The sequence below is a fragment of the Urocitellus parryii genome, chromosome 3 (assembly GCF_045843805.1).
Source record: "Urocitellus parryii isolate mUroPar1 chromosome 3, mUroPar1.hap1, whole genome shotgun sequence".
NCBI lineage: Eukaryota > Metazoa > Chordata > Mammalia > Rodentia > Sciuridae > Urocitellus > Urocitellus parryii.
This window is the reverse complement of record NC_135533.1, coordinates 22,980,126-22,994,829: the sequence shown is the minus strand read 5'-3', so window position 1 is coordinate 22,994,829 and position 14,704 is coordinate 22,980,126. Positions and strand designations below refer to the sequence as shown.

The 14,704-nt window shown below is 36.5% G+C and overlaps 1 protein-coding gene across 3 annotated transcripts in view; it reads left to right on the top strand.

The window, feature by feature from the left end:
• The first annotated feature begins 747 nt into the window (after positions 1-747).
• Klhdc10 (kelch domain containing 10) overlaps positions 748-14,704 on the top strand; it is a 60,566-nt gene continuing 46,609 nt past the window's right edge. For 2 of the 3 annotated variants that reach the window (XM_026392781.2, XM_026392783.2), the window contains exon 1: positions 748-1,000. In XM_026392781.2, coding sequence (XP_026248566.1) covers positions 835-1,000 — 166 coding nt within the window. In that variant the 5' untranslated portion in view covers positions 748-834. The remainder of the gene's footprint in view (positions 1,001-14,704) is intronic. The other variant, XM_026392782.2, reaches the window with a different exon arrangement.

Below are 14,704 nucleotides of genomic sequence, written 5' to 3'. Positions count from 1 at the left end.
TTGGCACAGACCGCCGGGTGTCATTTCAAAAAGCCTTTCCAATGTGATAAACCAGAACATGTTTCTCATCAGGGTTTTAATTGTTTCTATCATTACTGGTAAGACTAAACATTTTCCCATGTTTGTTAAAAGGTTTAAAGCTGTTTGCTTGGGATGTGGCTTATATCGGGATTAGTTCAGCTAGTCCCACGGAAAGACAAGGCAAACGATGAAACCCAGGAATATCTCGTTTTTACATTCAAGCTTCGACTCCGCCCTGAGTTTTCCTCCCTTCCCCAGCGAGCCCTTTGTGTGTGCCAACAGTCAAGGGATGGACTCTTCATCTGAAAACCTGGCAGCAAAAGTGTATCGCCCACAAATATGTGCATTATGTGCATTGCCTGCTTCTGAATGCAAGGTTTATGGCCAAGAGTTCCCGAGTCCTAAACATGTACTCCTGGAGTACAGCGGTCTCCGGGAGTCTTTCGGCAGGCGTGGCCTCGTTCATTCGGGCTTCGATTGGCCCGCCTGACCCGCAGGAGTCGAGGCTACGCGGGCTTGCTCAGCGCGGTGGATGCGATTGATAAGTGGCTGCTTCTGTCTTTCTCTCCCCACACTTTTTTTTTAGCCATAGCTATGGTTACCACGTCTCTCTCCGCCTCCCTCCACCTACCAAGAAGACGACTACCCATTGGCGCTCTGTCACCAAGGTCGTTAGTCATTGGTCCCTGGTGAGACCGGGCGCTCCCCCTTTCCCTGTCTCCCCGGTCTCTTGAGGAGCCCAGGAAGAAGGCTCCGCTGGTGCCGCCGGGTCAGGGACTGCCGGGACCAGGCTGCGGCAGTCGTTAGCGGGTCATGTCGGCCGCCCAGGGATGGGACAGGAACCGCCGGAGGGGAGGAGGAGCGGTCGGCGGTGGCGGCGGAGGTAGCGGGGCCGGCGGGGGCAGTGGGGGCAGCGGGGGTCGGGGGACTGGCCAGCTCAACCGCTTCGTGCAACTCTCCGGGCGGCCGCACCTGCCAGGTGAGTCGTGGGACTGGGTCGTGACAGCTTGCGGGTGCCGCGGGAAGGTGACTGCTCCCTTGTCTTTTCTCCCCGGCTTTCTTTTCCTTGGGAAAAGGAAAGGGAGGCCCCCACGCAAAGCAGAGAGAATGGGAATCAAAGAAAAGCAAAGGTGTCTTTGAGGTCAGGGAGGGAACCGGAGCACCACGAAGAAAAGTATTTTTTGCCCTGTCGAAAGCTTTCTGCGGAGAGTTCTGTCTCCTTCCCAAAGAGAGATCACTGTCTCGTTGACATTCCCAAATGTTTCGCTTACTCGGTTCCCAATCTCTTCCCCTTCCGCAGTTTGATCTTGTGAAAGAAAGACTTTGGCGCCTAGCTGTGGAATATTATGTCAAAAAAGAGTGTTAATTAAGGAAAAGAGACGGAAGAGCATTCCAAGGAGCGGTTTTGTTACACACACACTCACACACAAAACAAAAAACCACCCATGTGTGTAAGAGTTGGGTATCTGAAACAGAAGAAAAGAGTATATGTGTGGTGGGGGCGGGAGGGGGCTTGTTGTCTAGGGAATGTATGGGAAAGAGAACCAAGGGGATTAGGGAAAACTAGTTGAATTCTTAATATTTTGAAATGCCCAGAGATAGAACGGATAATAGTGTGTAGATTTTAAAGGAGGAAAACGAAAATCGAGAATATACTTGGTGACAAAATTTTGCTTTGTCTATGGTATAAAAACAACTGAGAATTGGAAAAATGTACCCAATACAATAATTTCGCGTTCTGGCCTGTAGTGCCTTATCTTTGAATTGAAATGTCTTAAAAAACAAAACCAGTTCAAGTTATTGCATGTGTGTAGACAGTTTTAAAGAGATCCATTTGTAAGAGAGTATTCCGCATAATAGTAAGAAGGTATGGAATTGAATAATCACAGACTGTCAAATGTGATATCGGGCAAGCTTATTTTTACCAAGAGAACTGTTAGGAATGATGTTGTTAATCATTCACCATGTTTTTTTGTGAATCATGTTGAAATTTATTATATCAGTGATATGTTTGTTTTGCTGATGAGTTTTGAGAACATGATGGTTTTTTTATTTGTTTGTTACTGTGCCTTGTATTTCAGTGTAGTTAATGATTAATTTGAAGATAACAAAGGAAATTTCACACGTTTCAAAAGACAATTGCCCGTGTTTATGATAGTGTTATTGATATGTTCTAGAAATGTACATTTTTCCATTTCTTTGTGCCATTAAAATTAAATTGAGGCATTGGTAAATAGTCAAATATATAAAATACCAGGAGTTGGGCTGGAAGTGTTAGTATCAGATGGGGCATCCAGAATTGCCACATATGCAATCTTTAACATGGAGAAGAAGAAAGAAGTAATCTTTTTTCTTATTCCAAATTAATAACAAAACCTGAATTTTGAGTGTTGTAGCGAAGAAGATAAATATCTTGGCAAGGACTATTACCAGCTTGCCCTCTACCACTGCAATTTGTATTTCTTGGGTCATGGATTAATTATTATACAGTGGGTTTAATGTGGGCATCAGGACTCTTAGAACCTGGTTGGTGCACTTCCCCACTGCCACCACCTGAGGGCAGTGGAAGCCATGATTTCAGATAAGGCCTTAGGTGTGGAACTATTTCTGCATTCTCTTAGCACACAAGGCCAAAAACAGCTATTTGTCTAGAGGTAAAGATAAAACGTGTCTAAACTGTGAAAATTAGGAAAGTGGGGTCATCAGTCTCTTCTTTCTGCTTGCTTTTTCCTAACTGATACTTCATTTCTCCTTCCCTGTGGCCGTTTTTCCCTCATTCTCAAAATTGGGGAAATATCTGATATCTCAATATACACCTTGAAATTCTTTCATATTAATTCTTATTCTCCAAGGTACTACATTTTTCAACCTTCTTACTTTTTCTTTGTATTCTATTTTGAGGTATTTCAAAAGATTTTGGGTGGTGGGGAAGAATAGGAATGTCTAGGCTTATTTTATGGCCGACCCTGGAGGTATAGCTTTTTTTTTTTTTTTTTTTTTTTTTTTAATCACTGTAGGTAACTTTCTGTCTCCTTTAATTTCTAGTCCCATTTGACATTACTCATCCTTCTTTACCAAGATTTGTACACATTGGAGAAACCCTTTCTCTTCTTTTTTGCATCTCTACCCTATATCCAGCTCTCCGTGAAACAAAACAGCATGGTCTTCATGGCGTGTACTTACCCCTTTTCAGTGATACCCTCTTTGTCCATCCAGTTATGCAAACCTGAAACTTGGGCAGCCCTGCTAATATTTTCCTCTCCCTCGCATTTCAAGTGTCATTACTCAAATTCCCTCATTTTAGATCTCCCACAGTAGATTTCTAAGCAATCTCCCTGCTTCTACTTTTGCCTTCCAGTTCAAATAGCATATCAATATCTTCACACATACACAAACACACACACACACACACACACACACACACGCGCGCGCGCGCGCGCATGCGCGCGCACGCTTGCGCTATTTATGTAAAAAATGCAGTTTTATACATGCAAATACGTCACACTCATATAGATTTAAAAATTCTAAGTACATTGGCATTATATATAAGACATTGGTGACTAGTGAATTTGATCTATTAGTTTGGTTCAGTTCCTATAGCCCCACTAACTCTGGACAAGCAGATAAAGTCAAGTTTTTTAGTGTGTAAAGTTGTGTCGACTCTGCATCCATTGTGAAAGCACAAACAATATTTTGTGAAGCTGAGCACCCTCCTTGCCTTTCTGCTTATATATTAAATACAGTGGTGTTGATGTATTTGCCCTGTAGACTAAGAAATTCATAGCTTCTTAGTCCTGGATAATTAGAAATTTCTGTGCACCCAGTAAGGAACAGGGAACAGTGCTTTTGTAGAATAGTATGCAGAGAGCAAGCAAGCTCAGAAGCAAGAAAATCGTGGGCTAATTGAATCCATGTTGCTATTATAATTTAACTGTGTGGGTTTGATTAAATGAAATATATTAGTTGAGAAAACAATTAAAAACATAATGGCAAACACAGGAAATGGAATACTAGCAAAGAGGAAGAAAATATAACAATTTGTAAAGCTGTGAGAAAATAATACCAAAATCATAAGTAATGTCTAAAATTCAAATGGTACAAATCAGCATATGGTAAGAGGCAAGTTTCTTTCTACATTTGACCTTAGCTAATTGGCTTCCTTCCCTAGAAACAAGCAATGATAAATTTCCTGTGTATTTTCCGGAATGGATGTGTGTGTGCCCGCGTGCGTAGATAGGAAGACTAAGATTTCTTTGTTTGGATGGGCATTTAAAATGTTAACAGTCTTGCTAAGACAGACAGTGATACAATGAATGTGCCTGTATGTATAGAATTTTGCACATAGTCTTGAGTCTATGTTTAGGATAAATTCCTAGAAGTACAATTGCTGGGTCAAAATATAGTGTGTACTTTGATAAGATACCATCAAATTGCCCTCCATAGAGGTTGTGCCAGTTTATGTTCCACTGTCAGTTTTAAGAATGCTGGTGGCTTCCTTGTTCCCTTGGTAATGGAACATATTTTCAACAAGTATAAGAGCCATATTTGCCATTATTTATAACATCTCTTTATATTTTCTTATCCATTTTTCTTTTTTCGTTTTAAATGGAAATTTTACTTACTGTTTGATTGAAATGAGGTCTTGCTGTGTTGCCCAGGCTGTCTCCAACTCCTGGGCTCAAGTGATCTTCTGCTGTAGCTTCCTGAATAGCTGGTACTGCAGGAGCGTGCCACCATGCCCAGTTTTTTATTCATTTTTTTTTCTTTTACTGAAATGTTTTCTGTTGCTTATAGGAATTCTTATGTTTTGAGGAAATTAGTTCTCAGTTTTTAATATAGGTTGCAGATATTATACACGTTTTTTCATTTGTGTTTTAACCTTGTTTGTGTATATTTTCAGCAGAAAATTTAAAATGTAGTTAATTTTTTTAATATTTATTTTTTAGTTTTAGAGGCACACAATATCTTTATTTTATTTTTATGTAGTGTTGAGGACCGAACCCAGTGCCTCATGCATGCTAGGCAAGCACTGTACCACTGAGCCACAACACTGCCCCAAAATGTAGTTAAATTTATCAGTGTTTTTTACTTTCTAAAGTTTTGTATCATAAGAAAGACTTTTCCTATTCCAATATTATTTCTAAAAATTAAAGTGAATATTCTTATTTTTTCCCTTGGTACTTAGATAATTTTGTTTTTAAGTTAGATGTATTATCCGTACAAATATAAGTTAAGTATTGGGATAGGAATCCAATCTTTTTTTCAGGTAGCTACCTAGTTATCCCAGTATCCTATATTAAATGATCTCACTTTTTCCTACTGATTTGAAATCTTGACTATAGGGGTACTTTATTCCTACATGTAATTTGAGGTTACTATTGGACTTTTATCTACTTCTCAGAATTCTAGAAGTTTTTCTTATTTTCCAGGAAAACTTAGAATTAGCTAATCATGCCCCTCATATCCTGATTTTTTTTTTTTTTCCCTTGAGATGGTATCTCACTAGGTTGCTCAGGCTGGATCCGTCTTGTTTGGGCTCAAATAATCTCCCCAAGTGCTGGGACCACAGGCACAAGTTACACTTGGTTACTCTGTGGGTATATTGTTGATGGCACATTATGTTTATAGACTGATTTAGAAATAGTTGATATTGTTTTGAGGTCCAAGTTCAAGGACAGAGTATATATTCATTTTTTTTTCTCTCCAAGTTTTTAGCATTCCTCAATAACTTTTTTTGTTTTTAATTTTAAGAGGCATCTTATTAGGTTGCCCAGGCAGGTCTGGAACCCTCCCAGACTCAAATGAGCCTTTTGCCTCAGCCTCCTGAATGCTAGGAGTACAGGCCTGTGCACTATACCCGTCTCCTCAATGACATTTAATGTTTCTTTTTTTCTCCACATATTTATACATTTACTTTTCCTCCATACATTTATGCATTTATTCTTTGGTACTTAATCTTTTTTGTTATTATTGTTATTATTATTTGTTGTGAGTGTGTGAGTTGGGGGAACAGGATCTCACCAAGTTGCTGAGGATGGCCTAGAACTAGTGATCCTCAAGTCTTTGAAGTCACTGGGATTACAGGTGTATGGTACCACACTCAGCCTTTTTTGTTGTTGTTATTTTTTTTTTTGTTGTTGTTGTTATTATTGTAAGTGGAGTTTCTACTTCTGTTATCTTTTATATGATTGTTGGAATATGGGAAGGCTACCAAATTTTTTTTTAAGGCTACCAATTTCTGAGTATTAATTTTCTAGATAAAAACAATGACAGTTAAGTAATCATATCATATCAAATAATGATAATTTATGTCTTCCTTTGCAGTTTTTATATTTATTTCCCTTTGTCAAATTGGTTTGGCTATTACATTTCAAATATATTAAATAAGATACTAGTAGACCTTTTTCCTGACTTCAGTAGGATGTTTTTAGTGCTTTTATATTAATATTAGATCTAGCTTTGGATTGAAGTACATGTATTTTATGCATTAAAGTATTCAGTTGTTATCATTTAAAAAGTTTTCTTTTTTAAAATAAATGGGAATAAATTTTTCCAGTGCCTTTTCAGAATTTATGGGAATTAATGTATAATTTCTCTCTCTCTCTTTTTTTTTGCAATGAATTGTTCTAATGAATTTACTGTTACTGAACTATATCCTTGCATTTCTGAATCAACTGCATTGTCAGGGTGTATTACTATTTTAAATGTACTGCTGGGTTCCCTTTGCTAAACTTAGAAATTTTATGTCACTCCTTGTAAGCTAAATTGCTATTTTTAGTTTTCTTTTATTTTTGTTGGGTTATGCTTTTTTTCATGGAAATTATTTCAGAGCTTTCTTTTTCTGTGTGTGTGTGTGTGGGTTTTTTTTTCCCTGTCTGGTTAAATGTTATTAAAGTTAAAGGTTTGGTTAAAGTCCCTTTGCAATCATTTGGACCTTGCGTTTTTTTTTGTAGAATGCAGTAGTAGCTGTTGGATAATTATATCTACTTCTATGATAATTTGGCTGCTAACAATTTATATGTTTGGGGGAATCTCTGATAATTTATATTATCCTAGAAAACTGTCCATTCCATTCAAATTTTCAAAATTGTGTGAAGTGAAGCAAGATATTCTTTTTTTTTTTTAAGATATTCTTTTATGATTAAAAAAAAAATGTTTTCCTGGGACTGAGGTTGTAACTCAGTGGTAGAGTGCTTGCCTTGCGTGGCTGAGGCACTGGGTTCAATCCTTAGCACCACATAAAAATATTTTTTAAAAAAAGTTCTCTCCCGGCAGTGCTCTACCCATTTAAACAATTTTTTTCCCATATCTGATATTTACTTATTATCACTTCTTATATATGTGAGGCTTGGCCCTTTTCTTTCTATAACCAGAGTTCAGATTTCTAAAAATATGTTTTCTTTTATTAATATTTTTCTTTCATTGTTTTAAATCCTTCCTTTAGTTTTTAATAGATTTCTTTTGTGGTGGTTTCCCTTTGTGGTACTAGGTATCTAACCAGGGCCTCATGCGTTCGAGGCAAGCACTCTACCACCAAGCTATATTCCCAACCCTCATTGTGGTTTTTGATTTGTGTTTTTCTTGTGGCTAATGATATTAAGCATTTTTTCATATACTTGCTGGTTATTTGTATGTGTGGGTGATTTCCTTTTGGAAAAATATTCATTCAGATCCTGTGTCCAAGTTTTAATTGGGTTATTTGTTTTGTTGTTTATATATTTAGGTACAAGTTCCTTATCATATATATGGTTTGTAAATATTTTCTACAGTTCTGTGGTTGTCTTTTTACAAAGGATTTTAATTTTTGTGAAGTCTAGTATATCATTTTATTCTTTTGTTGCTCATGTTTTTGGTGTCCTATCTAAGAGTCCTTTGCCAAATACAAGGTCATGAAGACATCTTTATGTTTTTCTCTAAGAGTTTTATAGTTTTGCTGTTACATTTATGTTTTTGATCCATTTTGGATTAGCTTTTATATTTGGTGTGATGTATAAGGGTTATCTCAACTGCCTATCTAATTGTCCTAGCAACATTTGTTTAAAAGATCTTCTTTCCCTTCTAATGGTCTTGCCACCCTTGTGAAAAATCAGTTGACTTTTAAAAGCATTTGCTTATTTCTGGATTCTCAATTTTATTCCATTTTCTATATGTATACTCATGTGCCTGTAGCACACTGCCTCAATTATTATTGCTTTGTAGTAAGTTTTAAAATATCAGTCTTACTGTTTTACTCTTCTTTTTTTAAAAAAAAATATATATATATATAATTTTTTTTAAGTTGTAGTTGGACATAATACCTTTATTTCATTTATTTATTTTATGTGGTGCTGAGGCTCAACTCAGCACCTTGCAAGTGCTAGGTCAGTGCTCTACCATGAGCCACAATCCCAGCCCCTTTACTCTTCTTTTAAAGCGTCATTTTAGCTATTCTGGGTACTTTGCAATTCCACATAAATTTAAGAATCATGTTGTCAGTTTGTACAAAGAAGTCATTTGGGATCCTGATTGAAATTGCATTGAATCTTTAGATCAGTTTGGAAAATATTGCCATTTTGATAATGTTGTCTTCCAATCCATGAACATGAGATAGTTCCCCATTTATTTAGCTTTCTTTAATTTCTTCAACGATGTTTTGTGGTTTTCAGAGTCCATTGATATTTTGCTTGCTTTTTTCAATCCTGCTGTCTGTGTCTCTTACTGTTTTCAGCAGTGTCGGCGCTTCCTTTGTGTTATTTCTGATAAAAGATTTCATTTCTGTATTGATTGAAGTTTTACATTTCCTTTCTGTTGCTCCGACTGCTTGTATTTCTTTTCTTTTTTACTTTTTCTTTTTCTTTTTTCCCCCCAAAGGGAAGCCTGGGAATTGAACCCTGGGGTGCTTTACCTCTGAGCTATACCCCCAGTCCCTTTTTTGTTTCTATTTTGAGACATGATCTGACAAAGTTGCTTAGGATCTCATTAAGTTGCTGCGGTTGGCCTCAAACTTGTGATGCTCCTTCCTCAGCCTGGGTCCCTGGGATTAAAATATGCCTAATTTCTTTCTCTTGTCTATCTTCCTTTAAGTAATCTCTTTAAGTAATTTCTGCACTTGAGCTATTACTAATTTTGGTGAAGCTTATTGTCTCCCACTTCCTATCACCACTGTTATAAAAGGAATATAAACTCATTACTAAATCTGAAAAATATAGAAAAATTGAAACCAGTGGAAATCATCCATAGTATATCAACATGTTAATATTTTATTTTCCTTTTAGTTCTTTATTAGTGAATTACTGAATACTATAAATAATTAAATATCACATTAGGAGCTTGAGATTCTCCTAAAACTGTTCAATATATAAATATTTTACTCACGAGGCTTGTTTATGTTTTCTGCTATTTTATTGATGGAATTTGTTTCTTCTCAGTTTTCTGTATGAATGTCCTTTTTTTTTTTTTTCCGGCCTATTTTACTTCTCTCTTCATAGCCAAGCTTTCAGAAAGAATAGGCTTTGATTTTTTTTTTTTTTAAATTTCTTTGATTTCTTCTCTTCAACAGAGAAGATTATAGGCTTACTTTAAGTCTTCATCTTTCCACTCAGGAACTCTTGTTAAAAATCCAGTAGATGCTTCGTCTTCATCCCAACCAGCTTTTCTAGTATTTGATTTTAACTACTTTTTATTCTAGACCCTGGAAGCACATTGTAATTAGACAAAATCCCTACTCATAAAGAGCTCTTAGTTATATTTTTGTTAATTGTGTGGGTTTAATTTAATTTAATTACATTAATTAAATTTATTTTTGGTACTGGGGATTGAACCCAGGGGCGCTCGACCACTGAGCCACATCCCCAGCCCTTTTTATTATTATTTTACATTAAGTTGCTGAGTGCCTCACTGGATTGGTAGGCACTCAACTTGTGATCCTCCTGCCTCAGCCTCCTGAACTGCTGGGATTACAGGCTTGCATTACTGCACCTAGCTTCTTAGTTACCTTTTTATCTCTTGAACTTCCCATTAGTTTTCTTTTACATATCCCTTCATAATTGTATCCAAGAGTATATCTTTTTCATTTGTTATTTTTGCCTTCTTACTCTTTTATTTTTCCTGATAATGCCCAAATGTGTCTCCAACTCGGATTTCTCTTCTGGCTTCTTGGCCAATGGCTACTAGACATTTCCACCAAAAGACTGATAAGTACCTTAAATCCAGCATGTCCAGAAAACAGTTTCATCATCTTTCTTGTCAAACCTGTTCTTCCTGTGCTTCTTATCCTGACTAATGTTTTAATGGCTATATCATAGATTTAGTGAGTCAAATGAGAAACCTGGGAATCATATTAGATTCCTTCCTTTTTCTCACCCCTTATCCAGCTTAGTCAAAAAACTTGTTGATTTTTTTCATCCCTACCCTATTTTCTTTGACCTTTCTATCTTTCCAACCTTATCATTTATGTTTTTGTTTTCTGCAATACTGGGGATTGAGCCCAGGACAATACTAGACAAGCACTTACCACTGAGCTACATCCCCCACCCTTTTTATTTTACATTGAGAGTGGGTCTGGCTGTTTCCAAGGTTGGCCTCAAACTTGGGATCCTCTTGTCTTAGCTTTCCAAGTACTTGGAGTTAATAGGTGTGTCACTATACTTGGCCTATGTCTTTCATTTTATATTTCATCTATATAGAAGAACTTGCAATTAGAGTACCATCCTCATAATTGTCCTCCAAGTCTTACCCACATGTCCTTTCAATTAATACAACATTTTTTTTTGGTCATTTCTCTTTTAGTGCAAATAGTTTATTGAGTAGTTACTCTGGCTCTATTTTAAAGTATTTCATAAAAATTAACTTACTTAATCCTCATTATTTTGTGAGGTAAATAACTCTTACCTTTTTATGAAGAGGAAACTGAGACTTAGAGAAGCTCCCTAACTTGCTCAAAGTCTTTATTGCTGATCTATAGATGTCAGAATCAGGAAACACACCCAGTCCACTAGACTTTAAAGCCCCTGCTAGGAACTGGGGGAGTAGCTTAGTGGTAGAGCTCTTTTCTAGCATGCACAAGGCCCTGGGTTCAATTCCTGTCACTGCAAAAGAAAAGAAAAAAAAGAAAACCCATGTATTCTTCCTTATTTTTGGCCACCATTTTGTTTTGTTTATAAAAAGGATCATAGTAGTTACTCTGAATTACAATTATTTGGTTTTGGGCTTGTGTGCTTACTATTTATGGGCTCCTTAAAGGCAAAAAGTAATGTCTTCCTATCTGTGAATACCACCTGACTTGTAGCAGACTTTTATTAATTGTTAATTGGATGAGTTAGTAATTGTCAGTATTTATAGTTATCCCTGCAAGAGAATGGAGCTTAGGCTATTTGACATTATATAAATCTATTTTATTTTTTACCTTGGAATTTAGCACATACAGTGTTTGTATGGCTTTTCCAAATACCTCCCAAAAATTTAAAGTACAATTTTAGGGACTGAGGGTATAACTTAATGGTACAGCATGTGCTTAAAGGGTGTGAGACCCTGAGTTCATCTCTATCACTAAAAAAAGGTGTGATTTTATGTTGAATATTATCAGAAATGGCTGTACCATTCTTCCATCTTTTTTCAAAAAATATTTTTAGTTGTATATGGATACAATACATTTATTTATTTCTCTTTATGTGGTGCTGAGGAATGAACCAGGGCTGCACACATACTAGGTGAGTGCTCTACCATTGAGCCACAAGCCCAGCCCCCCCATTCTTCTATCTTGCCTTGATTTCTTCTCCTCCTGCCTTTCCAAAAAATTTATATTATGATGACTTTTCTGTTCTATGTGTTTTTTTTTAATATTTATTTTTTAGTTCTCGGCAGACACAACATCTTTGTTGGTATGTGGTGCTGAGGATCGAACCCGGGCTGCACGCACACCAGGCGAGCGAGCTACCACTTGAGCCACATCCCCAGCCCATGTTCTATGTGTTCATCTTCTTTATTTTTATTGAATTTTTCCTATAGCATTTGAACTTGCTTAAGTTTTTCTCTGATCTCTTTCTTGTGTAGCCGAGTTCAGGAAAGCATTGCCTAGAATTACTGTCTTCATTTGTCATACCCTTCCCATCACTTGTGTGAAAGACTCCCACTAAAGTCACAAATAACTTATGTGTGTCAAATCAAGTGGATGCTTTAACATCTCCATCTGACTTATCTCTCTTCATTTTGTCCTTTCCCTTAGTTTCCCCAGTATCAGGTCTGGTTTTCTTTATATGTGACTGACCTCATATCCTTGGTCTTCTTTGTTACCTCTTGTTCTTCTACCAGATTTTTATCAATTAGAGTCTCAAATCTTGGTCCTGTGTCCTCACTATTCTCTTTTCAGCTTATTTGAGGTGTTCTCTTTCAAATCCATAATTTGAAATTTCATTCATATACCATGTCCCTTTTTAACTTCCTCCAAAATCCCTCTTTCGGACCATGCACTTATTATACCATTTGTGTTCAGTTTGCTGAAACTGAAATGTGTGGTCTTTCTTTATTGTAAGGTTTGTGTCCTTTGATATCTCTTTTGCCTTTCTTGATCCTGTGGTCTGTATCCCTTGCTTTGTTTTCAGCAATGTCTGTGCCTCTGTTGTGTTACTTGTCATGAAGTTTGCTATTGGATAATTTTAGGCAGGGGAATGATGCAATATGATTTACATTTTTAAAAACTCCCTCTGGCTGCTAAATGGAGAATTGATTGTAGCAAATGGTGAACATGAAGCATGGAGGCCATTTAGGAGACTGTTGCGGGTTTCTAAAAAGACATGGTCATTTGGATTAAGATACAGTGTATATGTGGTGAGAAGAGGTTGGATATGAAATATATTTTGAAAGTAGCATTAGCAGGATTTTCTGTGAGGTATGAATGAGAAGAATCATGATGATTCCCAAGGTTTGTCGTGAGCAATTAGACGGGTGATAGTGTTCTTGTATGAGATGGAAAAGACTGAATGGAACAGGATTATGGGAGTAAATCAAGATTTTTGTTTTAGTTTTGTTAAGCTTGTGATGTCTACTTGACCTCCAAGTAGAGGATATTGGGTAGCAATTTTCATATAATTTAGACTCAAGGGAAATGTGGAGGCTTGAATGTAAAAATTTGATATTATTAGCATACAATGATATTTCAAACCATTGGATTGGATGAGATCATCAAAGGTAATTTTTTAGAAAAAATTGTGTAGAAAATTGTAACACTTGAAATTGAGAAGGAAAGGAAAAGCAGCAAAAGAGTTAAATTAAAGATAGGAGGAAGGCCGGAACTCCTTGGTTTCACAGATGATAAGAGAAGAAAGTGTTTCAGGAAGGAGGGAGAGGTTACTTTGTCTGATATTGCCTGAGAACTTGAGGAAGATAAAGTTCTAAAATGGTGGACACTATTACTAATAGTACAGTACTGTAGGCTATTACTATGGGTTTTGTAGGCTTTGTGGATTGACTCAGGAACATTAACTATTTACAGCATGGGGAAATATGTTCAGATTTTCAAAATAACAACTGACATATTAATTTAGAATTTAGAAATGCAGCCTAATTTTTAATAGCCTGTATACTTTGCTTTTTTTTTTTTAATATTGGGAATTGAATCTAAGGCCTCATGCATGGTAGGCAAGTGTTCTACTACTGAGCTACAGTTCTTTTTAATTTTTATTTTGAGACAGGGTCTTACTAAATTGCCCAGGCTGGCCTCCTGCATACTTGGCCTCCCTCATCTTTTTTTTCTTTTTGGGGTACTAGGACGCTTTGAATTCAAAGGTGCTTAACCTCTGAGCAACATCCCCAGCCATTTTTATTTTTTATTCTGAGATAGGGTCTTGCTAAGATGCTTAGGGACTTGCTAAATTGTTGAGGTTGGCTTTGAACTTGCTTCTCCTGCCTTAGCCTCCTGAGCCACTGGGATTCCAGATGTGCACTACTGCATTCAGCTTCCCTCATCTATTTTTAAGGCCACTTCCCCTTCTTTTTAAAAATGACCTTAATGGTTTTGAAACCTTAGTATCATTAGACTTTTACCTGTATAATGGGCAACTTGTAAAACATAAAGGTAATGCTTTTTTAAACATGTAAATATGACTTCCTGTTATTGAACTCATCTGTTTACACCCTAAAATTTTTTCATTGTTTTTTAAAACTGAAAGACATTGTGTAAACATAGTAAAATCTTATAGTATGTAAGGAGGGATGTGTTCCATTTGAGATCCCTTGTTCTCGGAGTCTTTGTCCCTAGAAGTGTCATCTGTTAGAGTCTCTGGTCTGTCTTTCCAAAAATATAATTTATATATGTATTCATATGCATGTGTTACCTTTATTTTTAAACAAATTAGAGTGCAACATTAGGTATTCTTTTTGCACCTATTTTTTTTTTAAACGTAAAAATGTATTTTGGGAAAATTGTTCTGCATTAGCACATTTATATTTATCACATTCTTCTTCATGGCTGAAAGTATTATGTTGTATGGATGTACTATAATTTACCAGCCACCCAGTTGATAGATATTTAGATTTTTTCTGATTTCTGCTATGTAAAAACATCGCTGCAATGCAAGGTGATAACTATTGACAACTTGCCCTTTGACATCTGTGTTTTAAAAGTGTACTTTAGATTATAGAGCTTTAAAACATATGTATCCCTTTGTTTTGCACACCCTTTCCCATCCAGCTTCTCTTTTAAGTCCTT